At 41.6% G+C, this 19105-nt stretch overlaps 1 protein-coding gene across 1 annotated transcript in view; it reads left to right on the top strand.

Annotated features, from left to right (window-relative positions):
* The window catches only part of IKZF2 (IKAROS family zinc finger 2), a 137068-nt gene that overhangs the window by 97514 nt on the left and 20449 nt on the right, over positions 1-19105 (top strand). Inside the window, exon 6 of the mRNA XM_084642840.1 lies at positions 16699-16836. Within this exon, the coding sequence (XP_084498966.1) occupies positions 16699-16836 (138 nt within the window). The remainder of the gene's footprint in view (positions 1-16698; positions 16837-19105) is intronic.

Genomic DNA, 19105 nt, shown 5'->3' with positions numbered 1-19105 from the left:
CCAACCAGACAATTATTCATAGGCTGCAAAATGGTTGTGGATTTTGTTTTGTTTTTTCCAGAAAAGTGATCATTAAAAGATGTTCATTCTTTTGATTTTTTTTAAAAAAGAATAAAACACAAAAAATACCTTTATGTGGGTTCTAGGCACCCTGACAGTTTTCAGCAAAGATGTCACCCAGCAGCACAATACAATGAGAAAAGCTCACATACCAGCCTGTGCGGCATAACGCCCCATCTCAGAAGAGAGAAGGTTTTGTACTTTTGGCAAATTCCAGCTGTTTTGATTCAAGAGTGGGAGAATGAGTTTTATAGCCAGTTGACCTTCGTGGAGAATACAAGCTGCCACCTCTCTCTTATAATGAGGTAGGTCAAGCTTGAGCAGTCTTACTGATCTCTGAGAAGAATAGCCTTGTGGTTAAGGCATTGGAGTGGGGCTTGAGACCTGGGTCCAGTTCCTGGTTCTAGCACAGACTTCCTGTGTGACCTTGGGCAAGTCACTTAGCCTCTCTGTGCCTCAGTTCCCCATCTGTACAATGGGGATAATAGCTCTGCCCTACCTCCCAGAGGGGGGGAAATTAAAAAAGATTGTGAGGTGCAGATATACGATGGTGATGCGGACCAGATAAGAACCTGACATGGATAGTCCTTGGGCAGGTCACTCGCTTTCTTTGTGCCTCAGTCCCCCATCTGTAAAATGGGTATTATAACACTTCCTTTTCTCTCACCTCTTGCTTATTCAGATTGTAAGACCATCTATAACTGAGCTAGTGTGACAGGGGAAGACGGATGCTCTCTCAGACAGGCCGATCCCAGGCTATTTTGGGCTTCAAACTCCTACTGGAAGACCGGCCCATTACCTGTAAAGAATCCATTGCTGAGAAATTGATGATGGAGTTTTTATATAGAAAGGCCTTGGGTCCATAAAATTTTCCTCATCTGTGTGCTGTTCATCTGCATGCATTTTGCTTATCTCCTTGGAGATTGTGGCTTGCATCAGAACAGCTAACCTTGACTGTAGAAGGCCTGGCATTTCTAGTTTGTGGGAGGGGAGCAAAGCTGGAGCTCTGCTGCCGTAACTTGCAATGGACATAAAGTGAAATTTTTGTACAATCTGATTAGAGCAAAAATAGTTCGGTACAACGTTCCCTATTGAACATCTTGCCCTGTTACATCCCACCTTAGCACATCTTGCGTATTTCGCATGAGACGTGTGGGGGTTTGAGTTTCTTTCATGGCTAATCCCATCCCTCAAATATCAGAACTGTCCACCCAGTCTTCTTTCTGTCCAAATAGCTGAATCTGCGGGATTGGTATGTTTGGAACTCTGTGGCAGTGGCGAGGCCGTGTGCCAGCTGCATTACTCACTCTGTCTCCAAAGGAACAGGTTGCCTCTCTTTTCTTTATAGTCTCCACCCTCTCCCCTTTCTTTTTCCTCCTTGATCCGTATAGGAGAGTCAGAGAAACCTGCTCATCCACAACCTGTCCCTTCTTGCCAAATCTTGGAACAGTGCTCGTCATTCTTATTAGGTGTCAGGAATAGATTATGAAAACAAAAACTCTTGTCCACAGTGTATCCCTGTACAGCTATACTGTAAAAGGAAAGACAGTGTACGGTAAATACATGATTTAAAAAATGAGCTCAATAAAGACAGCTAGCTTTTGGAAGAGGCTTTTTATTCTGAATTTCATATTGCAACACTGCTCTTTTTCCTCTAAAGTGCCAGTGTGGAATGGGGAAATGATTTAAGACAAAAGTAAAGCACATTCATGGAGATTTAAGAAACTTAATCTTAACTATGCTACATCTTAAAATGACAGGAGGAAGGAAGGGATAAGGTATTTACATAAATCTTTTAAACAGAAGGAGTGAGGTTCTGATCTCTATTATGGTTGGGCAAATCTGAAAAAAAAATCCATTGGTTTCAATGGAATTCTTCTGGTTTTGCAGCACTGCAAATGCCAAGTGTTCAAAAATCAAGAGTCAAGACTCTTAAAATCAGTGATGGGCTTAAAAATTACGAGATTGTAAAATAATGCATTTGAAGTTCTTTTTATTGGCTTTCTGGTATTGGAGCTTTAGGGTTAACGTTTCCAAGCTCTTCTCCCCAATCCCATGGGCTAGAAACTTCCTTTCAAAAAAATGAAACCTGAGATTCTTCTATAATCACCTAATTGCAGGAACTGGAACTTGACAAAAAACACCAATTATTGTGAGACTTGCAGTACAACTGGAAAGAGTTGGCAACAGTGCCATCAGATCTGGCTCAATATAGGTAGCTACCCCAACCCTACGAAAAATGCAGGGATACATTTTCAGCATGATGTGTGGAATGAAACCACTTGACTCCTAGCAGTGGAGCATCTCCCAGTAAAGCAACATAGCCAAACCTTTATGCACCACAGTGTAACTGTCCACATTAGACATACTAAGAGAATGCAACTCCATTGATGTCCATGACCTTATGTAAGGGATTCATTTGTCCCAAAGGGGTAGTGATGAGTGAGCCTCAAAGGATTTGGAGTTTGGGTTCAGTTCAGTTTCATATTCAGATTTTGTGTACACTATTCTAACTTCCAGAGTCTGCTGAAAATTTTGCAAGAACAGGCTCTCTCATAAGGTTGCCACCACTTCTGCTATAGTCCATGCTGAAAATACAATTAGAACAATTTTTCTAGTATTATTTGGGGCTTTCAGGTCCAATCGTGATTGAAATGTCTATGAACAGACCTATGGGAACAATCCAGAACCTTCCAAAAAGTTTGCATTCAGTTTAGTTCTTGAAAGGAGGGATTGGCAAGTCTTTTTGCAGAACCAATTAATCCATCCCTAATTAAAGGTTCTCAGATATTCATATAAGAGCCAGATGCTGGCCTCCAGGAAGGGCAAACCAGCCTTAAACCTGCTCTCACTGGTGGGAATGAGTCTCAGTCCACCATAGAGACAGCAGCACCATGATCTGCTGGCCACTTAACATAGCATTGTGCCAGCGATAGGACAGGGGCATGCTGGAGGAGGACAATATGCCTGGATGGCACTATAGTCCGACAGTTCTCAACCAACATTAGAAATTGGCATAGGCTACAGCAGCCTTGAGGCCTCCCCTTGACTTAAGTGAACCAAGTGGCGCCCTGGTGCAAGTGAGGATCTGACTCCTCAGACCCTGCCAGTTGGTCCCCCTCTCTCTGCAACTGACCAGCTTCAGCCTTTATTTTTGTATTGCCGATGAACTGAAACATCCAGGCATCTCTATATGCCTATCAAGGAAAGCACAAGCAGGAGCAAATGCTTTGGTGAGGAGCCTTGGTTTTTGATAAAAAGAAGAGTGCATATCTACATCCAAATTCTGTGTGGCCCACTGGCCCTTGGCATGCTGTGCCCAGTTAGTCCTTGGGCAGGCTTGGTTTGCAGCTAAGGAAATAAGGTGATGTAATAAGAGCACCTAAAAATGTAAATAGCTATAATATAAGAGCGTTTTTTTCTTAAAGTCACAGCTCCTGAAGTCAGATGATCACAAGAGAATCGCAGTGCAAATATTCTTCAGGGTGGTGGAGTTAATACAGGCCAAGCTCCTACTGAATTACTGTTGACTTCAGTATGAGTTGGTGGTGCCCAGTACCTCACAGAATCAGGCCCTTTGTTTTGAATGTGTTTACTAACTAAATTATTACGGTTTCTATTACATTACAATCGTGATTATTATTTCTAAAGTCCACAAAACGAAAGCAGGGGCCCATTCTGCTAGGGGCTGTACACACGCCTAGTGAGAGACGGTCACTGCCGAAAGAGTTGACGATCTCCGTACAAAAGACAGGAAAAGGATAGGAGGAAAGAAGGCTCATTATCCCCATTTTACAGGTGATTCACTGAGGCACAGATGTATTAAGTGCCTTGGGCACACAAGGAGTCTGTGACACAGCTGGGAACTGAACACAGATCTCCTAAGTCCCAACGAATGCCTTAAGTGCAAGACTACTTTTCCTCAAACTTTAATTTAAAAAAAAAAAAGTAGAATAGGAAAGAGAGCCTGGTGAAAGCAAAGATGTTTTACCCCCTCAGCATACTGAGGAAATGATAAGCTTTATACTTTTCCTCAAACTGCATTTAAAATTAAGGAAAGAAGCAACCAGCTCTGAACTTTCTCATGGAAACGTCTCCTGTGCATATTTTTTTAGCTGCTCCATGATCCTGAAATTCCGTTAATTCATTCGAGTTTCCTAAATTCCCTGTTTTAACTTCTCTGTTTCCACATAGTGTACCAATGGGTTTAGAGGTCGCTGTTTTGTTTTCTGTAACTGCCCTGCCTTAACTTTCAATGCAGACCGTTTCATGTGGGAGGTGGGGGTTAGTCTTTTGGTTTAATTTTACACCTGTATCTTATTTCCTTTTCCTTTGCAGTTTGAATTCATCTAGTGCTTGTATTGCAAAACTAATTGCATTGGTAAGCAAGCAAACTTTGAGTGTTTTAAGGAACTGCAAATTCTCCAGAAGAACTGGGAAAAGTATTCAGGCAAACAGGAATTGCTGCATTTTTCTTATGACGCAGATTAATGGCGCCTTCCTGTCAGAGGTAGGCACTTGAGGTTTTCAGTAGAACAGAGGCTGTCCGATACCCCAGATTCATTTCTCATGTAGTTAAGAGCCAGTCCCCCTTTTTAAAATATGTCCTTCTTGTTTCCATTCTGGCGGCTCCACAGAATTAGACCCACAAAAGCTGATCCTAATTTTTCTCTCAAGGGCGGCACAACCTCACTCCAGCACTGTTCCCATCTGGGGCTACCCTTTGAGTAGCAGAGGGATTCTGTCCCGAGCTGTCTGTGGCCTATGCGCCATATGCCCACCCATAACAGGGAACCCCTCAGTAATGATACCCAGGGCAGTCATCTGAGCGTGCTCAGAGAGCACTTCCATGCCTACAGCTAAGGGAAGAGCTTTCAGAAACAGACTGCTTGGCAAGATCAAAGCAACAAGCAACTTTAAAAATGAAATGCCCAAAGTCTTGTGCCCTCGGTTCATGACTGTGGGCATTGTGCCTTCTGAGCACACGCATGGGTTCTTCGAGACGAAGTTAGTCGCTAATTCTCTATTTAGAGAGCACTGTTCCCAGCTGGAACAGTAAACTACTGGCTATATCCTAATTGTGCTTCCAGCAGCAGATAAGAGAGCTCAAATTATTGCTGGAGGAACTTTTAGAGTGGGATTTTCAAAAGCTGAGTTAGGTCCAGTGCTGAGTGCTCTTGAATATTCCACTTATTTTTTTTTTAAAGTTCCCTGTAGTTTTGTATTTTTATGAGATCTGTTTGCCGAGGGCAACCGGAATAGTGGGTTAAGGGCAGAGGGACTCAATCAGATTGGTTTCTCTTTAACCTTATTTGACACATGGAAGAGAAGACAAATATGAATGCTTGAGCTGCTGATGTTTGTGAGGATAACTTTGTGCTAAGCTGCTCATTGGGCGGTGGGAGGAGAGAAATTATAACTATAGAGTCTTTCCTGTTTTTGGAAGCAGTGCTGGTTTTGTTGGATTCCGCCCTTGATCGAAGTAGGTAAAAACTTCCTAATCTACTGCTTAGCAGAAACGAGGATCTGGCAATATTTTCCCTGTCACTGTCATCTCCATGACAACTGGTTAAAAATCTGTTTTCAAAACTGATCTTTTAATGTTGGGAAGAGGAGAAACGAAGCTATTGAAATGAAAACCAGAGCATGAAGATAGAATCATAGAATATCAGGGTTGGAAGGGACCTCAGGAGGTCATCTAGTCCAAATCCCGTGCTCAAAGCAGGACCAATCCCCAATTTTTGCCCCAGATCCCTAAATGGCCCCCTCAAGGTTTGAACTCATAACCCTGGGTTTAGCACACCAATACTCAAACCACTGAGCTATCCCTGCCCCCCATAGGAGGGATAGGTCTAGAGTGTCTGTTCTTGCTGTCTCAGAACACAAAAACAAGGGTACATTCAGTGAAACTGAAAGACAGCAAGTTCAAAACTGATGCAATGAAATATTTTCCTTACAGAATGCTGAATTGAGACCATGGAATTCATTGCCACATGATGTGATTGGAGCTAAGAATTTAGCAAGATCTAAGGAAGGATTGGGCATTTCTGTGAATAACTAGATTATCCAGAGTTATTGTGCTTTTTTAAAAAATACTTTGGAAGGGACAAAACCATCACAGAGGATAGATTATCCGACATTTGCCTACTGCACCTTATTCTGAGACAGCTGGTACTGGCCACTGTCAGTCAGTGGTCCAAGCTTTCATTTCTTGTGTCACCAATTCAATAGCCTCATTGTATAGGCCTTCTGTATTCTGAAAACACTTTGGACCAGATTTTGCTACCCTCACTCACCTTGAGTGGTACCTTGCTTGACACTGAAGTCAGTGGGACTGCTTGTGGAGTAAAATGCTACTCACCTTGAGTAAGGGTGACAGAATTTGGCCTTTGACTTTCCTTTTTGACTTTGGGACAATTCACTGCCCAGAATTGTGAGGACAGCAAACATACTTGCTGTGGACATTATGGTAAAGTGCTAAGGGACTCAGTAAGGTGTACAAGAGATTAAGGAAAAAAGAACCAGATCCTTAAGTGGTGTAAGTTAACTCCAGTGCAGCTATGCCAGTTTATGTCACCTGAGTATCTGGGCCATAGTCTACATTTGTTTCTCTGAGAGAGAGAAAACCACCTGTCAAGAAGTGTTTGTCCAACAGCATTCCTGATATGATCTGCGGATTCCACACTCTGTGTTGCATGCATGAGCAGTTCATCTCCAGTTGGGATTGGTAAACGCAAACCTTCAGTTTCAGATGAGGTAAAGACTCAGCTCCTTAAGTTCCTTAGAGGCGGATGCACTAATTACACAGACCAGAAAAATAAGACAATCAAAGCACTTCCTTTCTTCCTCGCTGATTTTTGCTGAAACTGGATTAAAACCAAAAGAAGCTCATTGGTCTATTTCGGAAGGTTTGTTATGTAAATAGATTTACGTGCAGCATGCCACAGTACTATAATGCTAACGGTCTGAACTGCAGTAGACAGTCCAGAGCCAGGAAATTGTTAAGGCTTCGTTTCTATCCTTAATACACTCCTTCCCATGCACCTTTGGTGCCTAAGAATTGTACATAGGGATGCCACTTGCTGTGGGGAATGCCAAATTTTAAATGATCCTATATATCCCCTGCAATGGTTCTCCAACTTCAAAGGAAAGTTATAGCCAGGAAGAAGAAATCCCACAGCATTTAAATAACGGTCATCTTGCAATCTGAAAAATGCCCAGTTACTTAGGAACTTCCTGGTTTTTATTAGTTTATCTCACAACCTTAGTGCTATTTAAACAGCGGTTTTAATAGCATTTAACCCTTTGAGTGTCTGCTATAAAATTCATGGGAGCTTTACAGAAGTCGGGTATACCTGAGAGACTGGGAGAATGTTCTGATCTGGCAAAGAATGAGGTAGTGTGTTTGAATCATACTCACTAAACCTTTGGGTTGAGATTTTCCTAAACTACATAGGGGATTTGGGGGCCTGATTCTCATTAATTTTGAATGAGACAGGAGCATCGAGATCCTTTAGGCAGCTTTGAAAATCTCCCTCTTAATACCTGGGGGCGGGGGAGGGATTACAAGCAAAGGAAAATACACCGGAAGAGTTTCTATCCATTAAAAGGCATGTTGGATGAGTGTAGCTACCTTCAATGGCAAATCATATTTAAAGCCTCTGTGGTCCTCTGCAGTCATTTAAAACAGGGAGAAAGTAAACTGTGAGGCTTCTCTTTATTCCTTCCCTTTCCCATCATGCTTTGCAGGTATCCAGCTGGGAGGGAGCATCCTTGCCCCTCTCCATCATGAGGGATCAGCAGAGACTTAATTCCCCCCCGACCTCTGCCATATGCTCTCACAGAATCCATTCCCCCTCCAAATGGATCCAGCTCTTCCCATGCCATCAGGCCTGTCTGTCCACCATTCTGCATAATTGAATGGAGAACATCCCTGTGATGAGCTCTCTGCCATTTACACCTGAGCTGTTCACAAGACATTTTCCCTCTGGTCATGGCAGTGTAATCTCAGACACCACCTGGCAAAGGCAGACGCAGAGGGGAACTGCAGGACCTTTCAGGAAATGCAGGTTAGCAGGCATCTCCAAAGCTGGAGCATTGCATGCCCTCTTTCACCTGGTAGTGTGACAGCTAATGGTAAAATGGATTCTTTGATCTAAACAAACACACTTTGGGGATAGAATCATAGAATCGTGGGACTGGAAGGGACCTCGAGAGGTCATTTAGTCCAGTCCCTTGCACTCAAGGCAGGACTAAGTATTATCTAGACCATCTCTGACAGGTGTTTGTCTAACCTGCTGTTAAAAATCTCCAGTGATGGAGATTCCACAACCTCCCTAGGCAGTTTATTCCAGTGCTTAACCACCCTGACAGGAAGTTTTTCCTTACGTCCAACCTAAACAGCCCTTGCTGCAATTTAAGCCCATTGCTTCTTGTCCTATCCGCAGAGGTTAAAGAAAACAATGTTTCTCCCTCCTCCTTATAATAACCTTTTATGTACTTGAAAACTCATGTCCCTCCTCAGTCTTCTCTTCTCCAGACTAAACAAACCCAATTTTTTTCCATCTTCTCTCATAGGTCATGTTTTCTAAATCAGTAATCATGTTTGTTACTCTTCTCTGGATAGTCCTCGCCCTCCACAAAGAAAGTGCTTCTATGCCTTTAGTTCCACTCATGAATTTGAGAGGTAGAACTTTCACAAGAGCTGGACCTAAACTATGGAACCTACTTCCATAACAGATAGGAATGAGAGCAGATCTCTTCATTTTCAGAACTAACGGCAAAATTCATCTCTTTGAGCTTTCTCTCAATAAGTTCTTTGCAAGCACCGCTCACAGAGAGACAGCACATACAAACACACAGCATACAAACAAGCCAGCCTAGAAACTAATCAAGCTATTTCTCCTTTGGCCTGGAAAGGACAAAGAGGTGGCAAGAGATTATCAGTGTTCTATTTTAAAATATTTATGGAGTTCTTGGAGATTGGGTGATAGTGGCCATGTAAGTATCTGGATGGATAGACAGATGTAGCTACTTAGAGGAACTGTGCCAATGAAATGGATGTTTGTTTGTTAATTTTTTTTTTTACTTTTGGCATACACTCCACCTACTTGTTTCTATTCCTGAGGGTAGTTGGGATCATTTTTGTACCTCTAAAACAGTGCAGATTAATTAATGAATAAACATGTAATCTGATTGATCAGATTAAATAACAGAGCTAATAATCCATAGCAAATGCAAGCGAAATCTTAGAGTAAAGCGTGAATGTCTGTAGATGGAAGTATCTTTAAAAATAAATAAGGGGGTAACTAGATCCTGAATTATAAATTGGCATTGGCACACACTGATTTACACCATCTGAGAACCTGGCCCAGATATTTTATATAAAGAAACTATTGTTGTGTGAAACAATGTGTTCTGAGCAATATACTTTCTTTCCTATTTTTGTTTTATCCGTTCATTCTGCCAAACTGTGACAGGGATAAAGTTTTCAGAGTTAATATATAACCTGATGTTTAGCACCTCTCATTGCAGAAGATCAGGCAGGACTAAATGTTGGCTGTACAGTATTTCACTGCTAGCCTGCTTGGTTTACAAAACCATAAACAGCTGCCAGGTAAGCGCAGGTGTCGGCTGCTGTTTTGTGCCCCGAAGGTATTTATAGACAAGGTGGGTGTGTCTAAAAAACAAAAGAGTGAAAATAAGTGTAAATGTTCCATCATTGTTTTAATACAGGCTGTTTTAATACAGTACTACAAGTCTATGGATGGTGTTATAGGACAGACTGCACTATTCCAGGATAGGATTGCTAGGACAGCATGTAGTAATTAAAGACCAGAATCGTGACTTGTTGACTCTGGTACTGAAAGTTAGGGTGAGCTGTCTTTCAATTGCCAGCAAGGGCATGAAATACAGGACAGCCTTGTAGTTTGCAAAGCATTTGTGAGCCAAGTAATTGATATTAACCTTCAGGTCTGTGACACTAGGCCAGGAAGTAATGAAGTGATAGGAGTTCTCTTTTTCTTTCAAGCTCAAAGTCAAGAAAGTTGTTGCAGCTGTATAAACTGTGTTTAGGCCTACAGTCTTTGTAATACTACACTAGAAAATTTGAACCTGTACTTTTAGAATTAAACTTCCCAAGTGTGGAGAAACTCTGCATTATACACCCAACTTAGAACAACACTGAAACTTTCCAAGGTGAAACACCATCTGTCCGCTCTCCTGAATGAAAAGAGAACAACAACAAAAGCAAATATAAATGCCTTGATCCTCCAAAGCCTCACTCACGTGAGTAACAGTTTGAAAAATTGGCCCATGTTTTAGAACCTGGTATAAGATTTTTGTTATCTTTTTTTCCCAAGCAATGCTATGATGTTGCTTTCTTGTGTTGCAATTCATTAATAAGCAGGTCTTTTATTCCCAACTCATGCTCTTGTGCAGTGATGGGACTAGTATGTGTTCAGAGCTAAAGTTTTTTCTCTTTGATCCACATTGTGGAACAGAATAGCCTTAAAGTGATCTGCCAGGTGGATCAGACATTAGAATTTATCTCACATGTTGCTGCCTCGCTTTGGACTGACAAGTGCAAAACTTTAACCCTTTTAAAAATCACCAGCCAAGATTTTCAGTACAGACTAGTGATTTTGGGTGCTCAACACGAGATGCCTTACAAAAGGCCTGACATTCAGGGGGTGGGTGCTCAGCCCTTTTCTGAGAATCAGACCCCGTGAAGGATGTGTTAAACTGGATGCTCACAAATTGAGGCACCCCAAGTTACTAGTCACATTTCTGTATGTTCACATTTATTTGCTCTGTAAACTTGCCAGCTTCTGGGTGCCGATGTCTTGGATCTTGCAGATTGGTGTGGGTATGTAATCTCCCAGGCGAAAATCAAAGAGCCCCCATTAATTTCAATGAACACATTTACAATCATTAAGGAGCAGCGCTGGTTGTGAAGGGGAAGCAGGAGTGTACTGTGTACTTCTCAGAGCCTGAGTGCATTCAGGTTTGATTTTAATTTGTCGATAATTTATTCAGGGTCTGTTATTCGTGCAAATATTTGTCTGTGGGAAGCTTTGGGGACATGCAGCTCAAGAAAATAAAGTGTGTTTTAATTACAGGCCAAAGATATTGTACATTACTGGGAAGGCTTTGTTGTCTTATCTTGACAATGTCTTTCAAACTAATCGTTAGTACCCGCTAAACCATATGACCCTTCCCAGCTTAACAGGATAATGTGTCTGAAAATGTTCCTGCTATTCAGCCTAAATTTTCTCTTTTTTTCTAATTCAATCCCCTTACTCCTACTCATGCCCTACCCTCAACTGTAATACCCTAAATATTTCCTCTTCTGTTTGACATTTACTTCATGATCCGGTATATTGTTGTCATCTCTCTCCCTTCCTTTTAAGTCCTTGATTTGTCAAGCTGTAGATATGGTCCAAATTCTTCTACATCCTTGTATGACCTCCATTTCCTTAGTGTGTGAGCAGCTCACAACTTTCATAAATTTATTTTCATAACACCTCTGAGAGGTAGAGAATTATCTCCATATAGGGAACAATAGCAAGGAAAGACCATGGAACTTTTGCAAGGTCACACAATCAGTTTTTGGTAGAGCCAGGAATCGACCCTAGGTCTCTAGAGTCACAGACCCAGGCCTTACCCACAGAACCGTACTTCCTACCTTTGGTAAAAACTGATCTCAGTAGAGTAGTTCTAGTTTTACACGGGTGTAACTGAGTGCAGAATTCTGTCCAAATCATTCCTAAAATGTTACGCCCTCTTATCAGAACTCCCTCTTAATTGTAAACATCTGTCTCATAAGGAAGTGCCCGGGCCTGAACACAACTGAATGTCTGATATTTATTATAATTATCAAACAACGATGTCATATAGACATTACACTTGGGTATGTAAGAACAGTGTCCTTCATTTTCCTCCCTGACATGTTGTATAGAGTTCTGATGTGCTCTGAAACAGCTGCCAAATCCCACATCTGAGAGAGCTACATTTCAGTGGTGATTCTCAAACAATACACAATCTGTAGAAGTAAGTTTGATGAAAGGCTCTGTTTTAAATATAAACTGATACTAATCATCATGCACTTCATGCTGACACGTTCCTGAATGGAAACTATTACATATGCCCTATTTGAGTAGCATTATTGGAATTGCCAATAGCCACGTTACCTTGAATGTGGTTCTAAAAATTCAGCACTTTACTTAATTATTCTCTTTGAATCCGGGACTATCATTTACTATTTGCACAGCAGCAAACACAAGGAGGTGCAACTTGCTTGTGGCCCGTAGGTATTACTGCAATATAAATGTTAAATGATGATCACAGTAATTCACAGCTGTGACCCTGTCCCTGACAATGTGTGCTGCTAAAATTAAATTTCTTGAATATTTTTGCAGTATTTGGCTGGTTCAACAATGGTGATGATAAAATAGCAGCTGCAGACCTTCCATGAGGTGTCAGGGTTTCAGCTGTAGTTTAAACTTCACCACCAGGATGTGATACGAGCAGAGCATCTCAAGCCAAAAGCCAGACAACTTCAAATGTTAAGGCTGAATTCAGAAATCTGGAGCTTAATTCCTGTCTCAGACTGCTGCATAATTTTTCAGACTTTAAATGCCTGATCCAAAGCCCATGGAAGTCAGTGGAAAGAGTCCCATTGATTTCAGTGGGCTTTCAGTCGAGACCTACATCTCTAACAAATGTAGTGGGCCAGTGCCTTCTTCAAACACACATCTTAACTGCTGAGCTATGCACAGCGGGTAGAACTAGGAACGGGTGGAAAGGAAGGAATCCTCTTCCAGGCTGCTGTAGAGAACAGAACGTGGTTGCCAACATGTAGATATGTGTGCTGATATCCTGGGCCTACTGAAGTCAGTGGGACCAGGATTTCACCCCTCATGTGTACCATTGCTTTTAGAATCTTCTATACATTTTTGTCATTTGTGCTTATGGCACCTGGGATGCCTTGTTCTTTTTCCATGAGTAGTTTCCCTTTGACTTACTTTGTATTCTGTTATGTACTTGCAGCTCATTTGAGAACAAAATGCAAAGTGAATGCCTTACTGACTCTTTTGCTTGTGCTGACCTTTTTTATGACTTAAAAGAAATTTCCTTAAGTCAGTGGTCCCCAAACTTTTTTGCCCACCCCTCCTTACCTGGTCCATGCGCCTCCCTCCTCTTGGGAGCTGTGGTCTGGAGCAGGGGCTGGGTACAGGACCAGCATCACAGTGGGGAGCCAGGGCCGGAGCCAGAGCTGAGATGGGGAACCGGTGCTGGGACCAGGGCCAGAGGTTCCCTGTGGTTGGGGCCTGAAGCAGGGCCATGGCTGGGAACCAGGAGCCAGGAACCACGGCCAGGAACTACAAACCATGGCCAGGAGTGGGAGCCGGGAATGAGACCAGCGCTGCAGGAGCTGGGCGACGTGGCCAGGAGCAGAACCATGGCCAGGGGCAGAGTGGGGTTGGGTAGTTCTCCCTCCCTGCCCCCACAATGGGGGCTGGCCCAAGCCAAAGGTTCACATTGGATTTCAATATGACATTAAGTGGGAAATCCACTGTATACTATTGCTTTTAGCATCTTTTATAAGCCTTGCAATTCAATGGGATTTGGGCCCATAAACATCTTAGACGTCGTTGAAAATCTCAGCCTCACTGATCAGATGCAATTTGTCAAATGGTCCTTATGAAAGTGGGGAATGCAAACGATAACTTTGTCAGTTTTGCTTGTTCTTGTTATAATTACAGGAGTCAAGACATGTTATCTAGTGTCTCAGAATTATAGCAAAAAAATTGAATACACTAAGCAATAATACATTTAACGAATACTAGAAACTGATGCTTCTTGAGAGTTGAAGGTACCTGGCCTGTTTCTTAGTGCCTTACAGTGCATATAAGGAATCTGATTATCTGGATTAGCCAATTGTTTTACAATGTGTAATTGATTAGATATCTGAACTTCTAAAACACTGGAGGTCAGACTCCGTGCTAACTCAAATCAATGTAATCAATCCCTTTGACTTCAGTTGGCCCTGAGTGCAGTTTATTTCTCAGGAAAGTTACCAGAGTGTAGGAAACTGAAATCTCTTCCCTACACAACAAGGATAGTATGAGTTGTGGTAAAAGAAGCTTTCCTATTCTGCCCAGCCAAGGTGTTCTATAAGAACCGCTTCCAGGAGTGAGAAGCTAGTTTAGTATCCATAAATATTTGCGGCCTGGTCCAACCCTATTGACTTCAATCAGTGTGCTCCACTGACTTCAGCAGGCTTAGGGTCGGCCCCCAAATCCTTGGTCTCAGCTGAGACTACCAGCAAAAGTGCCTGTTACAACGGTGGTGTAAACTGGTGGGCAAAGTCACCTGCTGGGGTGTAAGTAGAATAATGCCCGTCAACACCCATTCAGTCCAAGGCCTTTTCCTTAGAACTGCCTTTATTTCCAAACAGAAAAGGAGTACTAGTGGCACCTTAGAGACTAACCAATTTATTTGAGCATGAGCTTTCATGAGCTACAGCTCACTTCATCGGATGCATTCCAAACAGGCGTTCCAGCACAAGGGCAAACAAACTCACAGTCCTGGGGACTAACTAGAGATGGTTGGAATTTCTTTTTACCCTGCAGAAAATTTTGGTGTTTCAACAAATATATTTGAGGGAAGCAGAGACTTTCTGAAAAAAATGTTCATTTCATTGAAAACCCAATTTTCTATTTAAAAAAAAAAAAAAGTTTTGATGGAAAATGTTTGACCACCTGAAGCTTTCCTTGCTTCCACCAGCCAGGAGGGGAGAGGGGACATACTCCCTTTATTTCTTGGCTATGGAGCGAGATCCTCTATGACCTTCCTGACCCCGTGTCTCTTCTGTCTGCTGTCTCTGCCACAGAGACAGGAAGCCTTTTATCTGGCTTTCTGTAGGGAACATAAGAATGGCCATACTGGGTCAGACCAAAGGTCCATCTAGCCCAGTATCCTGTCTTCCAACAGTGGCCAATGCCAGGTGTCTCAGAGCGAATGAACAGATGCTTGCTCCTTGTCATGTGCCCTACAACTACAGCTCCCAGTTTTAAAGGACCCAGGCCAACACATTGGGGTACATCCGCACACCCAAATACCCAGGTGCAGGTGGGTTTTATGCTGTGGATACCTCTTAAGTAAGAACTGGACTGAGATCACCATTGTTCTTCATGTGAGACACCCAACAGTCATGAGATGGTAATAGTAGCTTCTGGCTACAACTAGTAGGACCTTGATTTCATTTGGTAATTGAAAGGTAAAGGACTGTATCCTATTATCAGGCCCGGGAGACATCCACTGGAACAAACATTTTGAATACACATATATTATCCCAAAGAACATATTTGCCTGGTCTTTGTTTAGGTCTTAAAAATTATGACTTAGATTTTCAAAGCTGCATAAGGCATTTGAGAATTGAACATTCTAACCCCCCCAGGCAGCTTTGAAAGTCTCCGCCTAATGTGATTCCCAGACCTCCAGTACTGAATAAATAGCCCTCTAATTATTAGAGGATATGTTCATGTTCTATGTATTGTAAGGTTTCAGAGCAGTAGCCGTGTTAGTCTGTATTCGCAAAAAGAACAGGAGTACTTGCGGCACCTTAGAGACTAACACATTTATTTGAGCATAAGCTTTCGTGAGCTACAGCTCACTTCATCGGATGTAGCTCACGAAAGCTTATGCTCAAATAAATTTGTTAGTCTCTAAGGTGCCACAAGTACTCCTTTCCTTTTTATGTATTGCACAAAATTATTAACATGGTTTTGGCAAAATACACCATTTGGCTAGCTTTCTGGCTCTAGGATTAAGCTATTCTTGTGGTTTCTTCATGACATGCTATGAAAGGACTTCACTGTACTAGGATCTGGTGCCAGGTTTTGTGCATGTTAAGACCTTTGCCAGATCATGTTGCTCTTGAGTGAAACTAAAGATAATATAGGAATTGTCTCTTGCCTTCATTGAGTCTCTTTTTACTGTGGAGCTTCCCTGGTTGTGTGTTTGTCATTTTTTGTTTTTGTTTTTAATTATCCAGTCCTTATATACCCTTGGTGACTGCTCGGTTCTGGCGTACCACAAAAAATGGAACCCACTTGCTGTTGTCTCTTTCTAATTCTTACCTTATTTGTTTTGGCAAAATAGGTTGACCCAAAGGTGACCTTGCTCATGTCATGTAACTCAGTCCCCACCACTTTGATGTTGCAGTAGGCCAGCAAGTTTATGTGAGGGCAAATGCTGATGCTATGGACAAAATTGTTTAGAAGTTTTCCCACCAGCGTTGGTGACACACAGTCATAGGCTGGTTGTGGTTCAACTGCTTGTTTCTCCTCATGGGTGCAGTCTACTTATTGACTTTTCTACCAAGTCAGCCTTTTTGTGAATGTCTGGTGATACTCCTTTTCAGTGTGAATAATCAGTAGGGTGATGTGTGGGTGGGTGGGGTGGGGGGTAGATGGGCGGAGGTGTGTGGGGGGTGGGAAAACAGGGCAAGGGGAAGAGGGTTGGGACTTAAATGACCTTTGTAAATGTCTTTCCATCCCCTTTGTTGCTTGTAACGGATATGTAACGTTGGTGCAGATGACAATTTAACCGAAAGCTCTGTTCTTTCCACAGTGGGTAAGCCTCACAAGTGTAACTACTGCGGCCGGAGCTACAAACAGCGCAGTTCGCTGGAGGAACACAAGGAACGCTGCCACAACTATCTTCAGAATGTCAGTATGGAGGCTGCTGGGCAGGTCATGAGTCACCATGGTGGGTGGAAACCATGTTCAGGAGCCTCCTATACCTTAGAGTAACTTCTGCACTTATTTCATGTTTGGTTTTCTCCATTTTTTTTTTCTATATTTCAAATAACCTCATTCTTCCTAGAACAGTTACGCTTAAATATTCTTAAGGACAGAAACCGTGCATGAAATCCTGGCCCCACTGAAGTCAACATCAAAACTCCCTTCGACTTCAGAGGAGCCAGGATTTCACCGTGTGTGGGGGGGAGGGATTACACTGTGTGGTGTGTGTGTGTGTGTGTATGTGGGTGTGTACACCTATATGGATATGTATGTGTGTGTGTAATATATATTATATTTTTCATAATTGTGTGTACATGTACCTATATGGGGGGGAGGGTGTATTTTATATATGTGTGTATATGTATATATAAAATCAGCCCTGCAAAATTATCATGAAAAATTGATAAGACCAAGTATAAAATGTGGTGTTTGCCCACCCTTTAACATAACTGATTATGAGAAAAACTAAAAATATTGTAGCCTTCGTAAAAACAAAGCTTCCCTGTTGCAAGTATGAAAGTAGCATTTGGCAAGATTGCTAAATGCAATCTATATAAAATGTGTATATGTAAATATTTTTACATAATAGGCATGCTGGATGTGTAAATAGTATATTGAAAAAGATTGAGGCTTTTTGCGCAGTATAAAGAGCTTGCAAAAGAGGATATAAAAAGCACACTATGAGAATGTAGTTTTATCTTTAGTGGGTTGTAAAATTTAAAAAAAACATAATTTTTTTCAGACTCTCCAAATTATTTTTGGTTTTAGGTTTTGAAGTGGAATTTTTTGATTTTTTTTTAAATGTTCATGAAATGGCTTATCCTTTTAAAGATATTTTTATTGATAATTTTCTTTTTTGATTTTTGGTATAATATTTTAAAAATTTGGTTTTAAAAAGAAAACCCTGCCGTGCGACTGAGCTAACCAGTCAAAATTTGCACTGTTGCAAAATGGAAAAAAAAGGAAGGAAATTAAAAGCAGCCTGCTTTCCCCTTTCTGTTTGTTTTTTGCTCCTGTGTAACTTTTCATTGGTCAGTTTCGTCCGGCGGTGGGATTTTCATTTACTTAAACATTTAAAGAAATTTTTTCAAAAATGTATAACAAGAAGCCAAGAACAACAACAACAAAAATTTAAATTATTGATTTCTAATAGAAAATTTTGGTGGAAAAAAACCCCAAGAATGTTTCAAAATGGGTAATTTTTTCATGAAATATTCTTTTTTCACAACAAAGTTGCACTGGAAAAATTTCAGCTGCTCTGTTCAATAAATTCAATTATATACCACCACCATAAATGCCAGGGAGAAGAAAATAAGCATTTAAAATCTGGTACATTCAGAAAGATTGACGTTTGTGACTAGACATTTTAGGCCTGATCTAATGCTCATAAAAGTGAGTAGAAATAGTCCCTCTGATTTCAGTGGTCTTTGGATCAGGGCATTTTTGTACCTTGAGTTTCAGACATACATGATCTTTGTGGACTCATGGTGTTTAGTTGGAAGCTAAGAGTTTACCCAGCTACACCATTCCCAAGAAGAGTCTTGGGCGCCAAGCCCTGCAAAGGCATACACACCTGTGACTTCAATGGGGCTTCTTTCAGGGGTGAAAGTTAAATCGGTGTGTGCAGTTCTTTTGAGAACTGGGTCTTTAGTGAGCTTTCTCCGTAAAACACAGTTATGAAAGCTACAAGTAAGTGCTTCAGGGATTGTGTTGTGAGAGATCTCTCCAGATTCTACTCCACTTCTAGTCAAAAACACTTATCTTTGCCACTGTTGAGACAGTTTTAGATTTGCTTGGAAGGAACTACTTAAAGGTGAAACATAGACTGTGCCGGCCAAGTTCTTAGCCTTTTCTACACCGAGAAGTTTCACTGGTTTAACTTAAATCAGTTTTTTCAACCAATTTTAAGTTAGACCTGTCCAAACCCCTGTCTGAACACTCTTAGGGCTTTTGTACACTACCGCTTAAGTCAATGTAAGTGATGTTGCTCAGGGGGTGTGAAAAAAACACCCCTCCGAGCAATGTAACTTACATCGACCTAAACTGTTGTCCATTGAGGTGGAATAATTACGTCAATGGGAGAGCGCTCTCCTATCAACATAATACGTCTTCTCCAGGCCCGCTACATCGGCGCTGCTGCATCAATGCAGGGGCGCCAATTTAATGTGGTAGTGAAGACAAGCCCTTAGTCTGGTTTAATTTAGTTTGTCTGTTCTTAATGGGTTTAAATTAAT

The sequence above is a fragment of the Lepidochelys olivacea genome (assembly GCF_965140295.1).
Source record: "Lepidochelys olivacea isolate rLepOli2 genome assembly, chromosome: 11".
Lineage (NCBI taxonomy): Eukaryota > Metazoa > Chordata > Testudines > Cheloniidae > Lepidochelys > Lepidochelys olivacea.
Note: the sequence above shows the minus strand (reverse complement) of the source record. Positions and strands in the feature narration are given on the sequence as shown.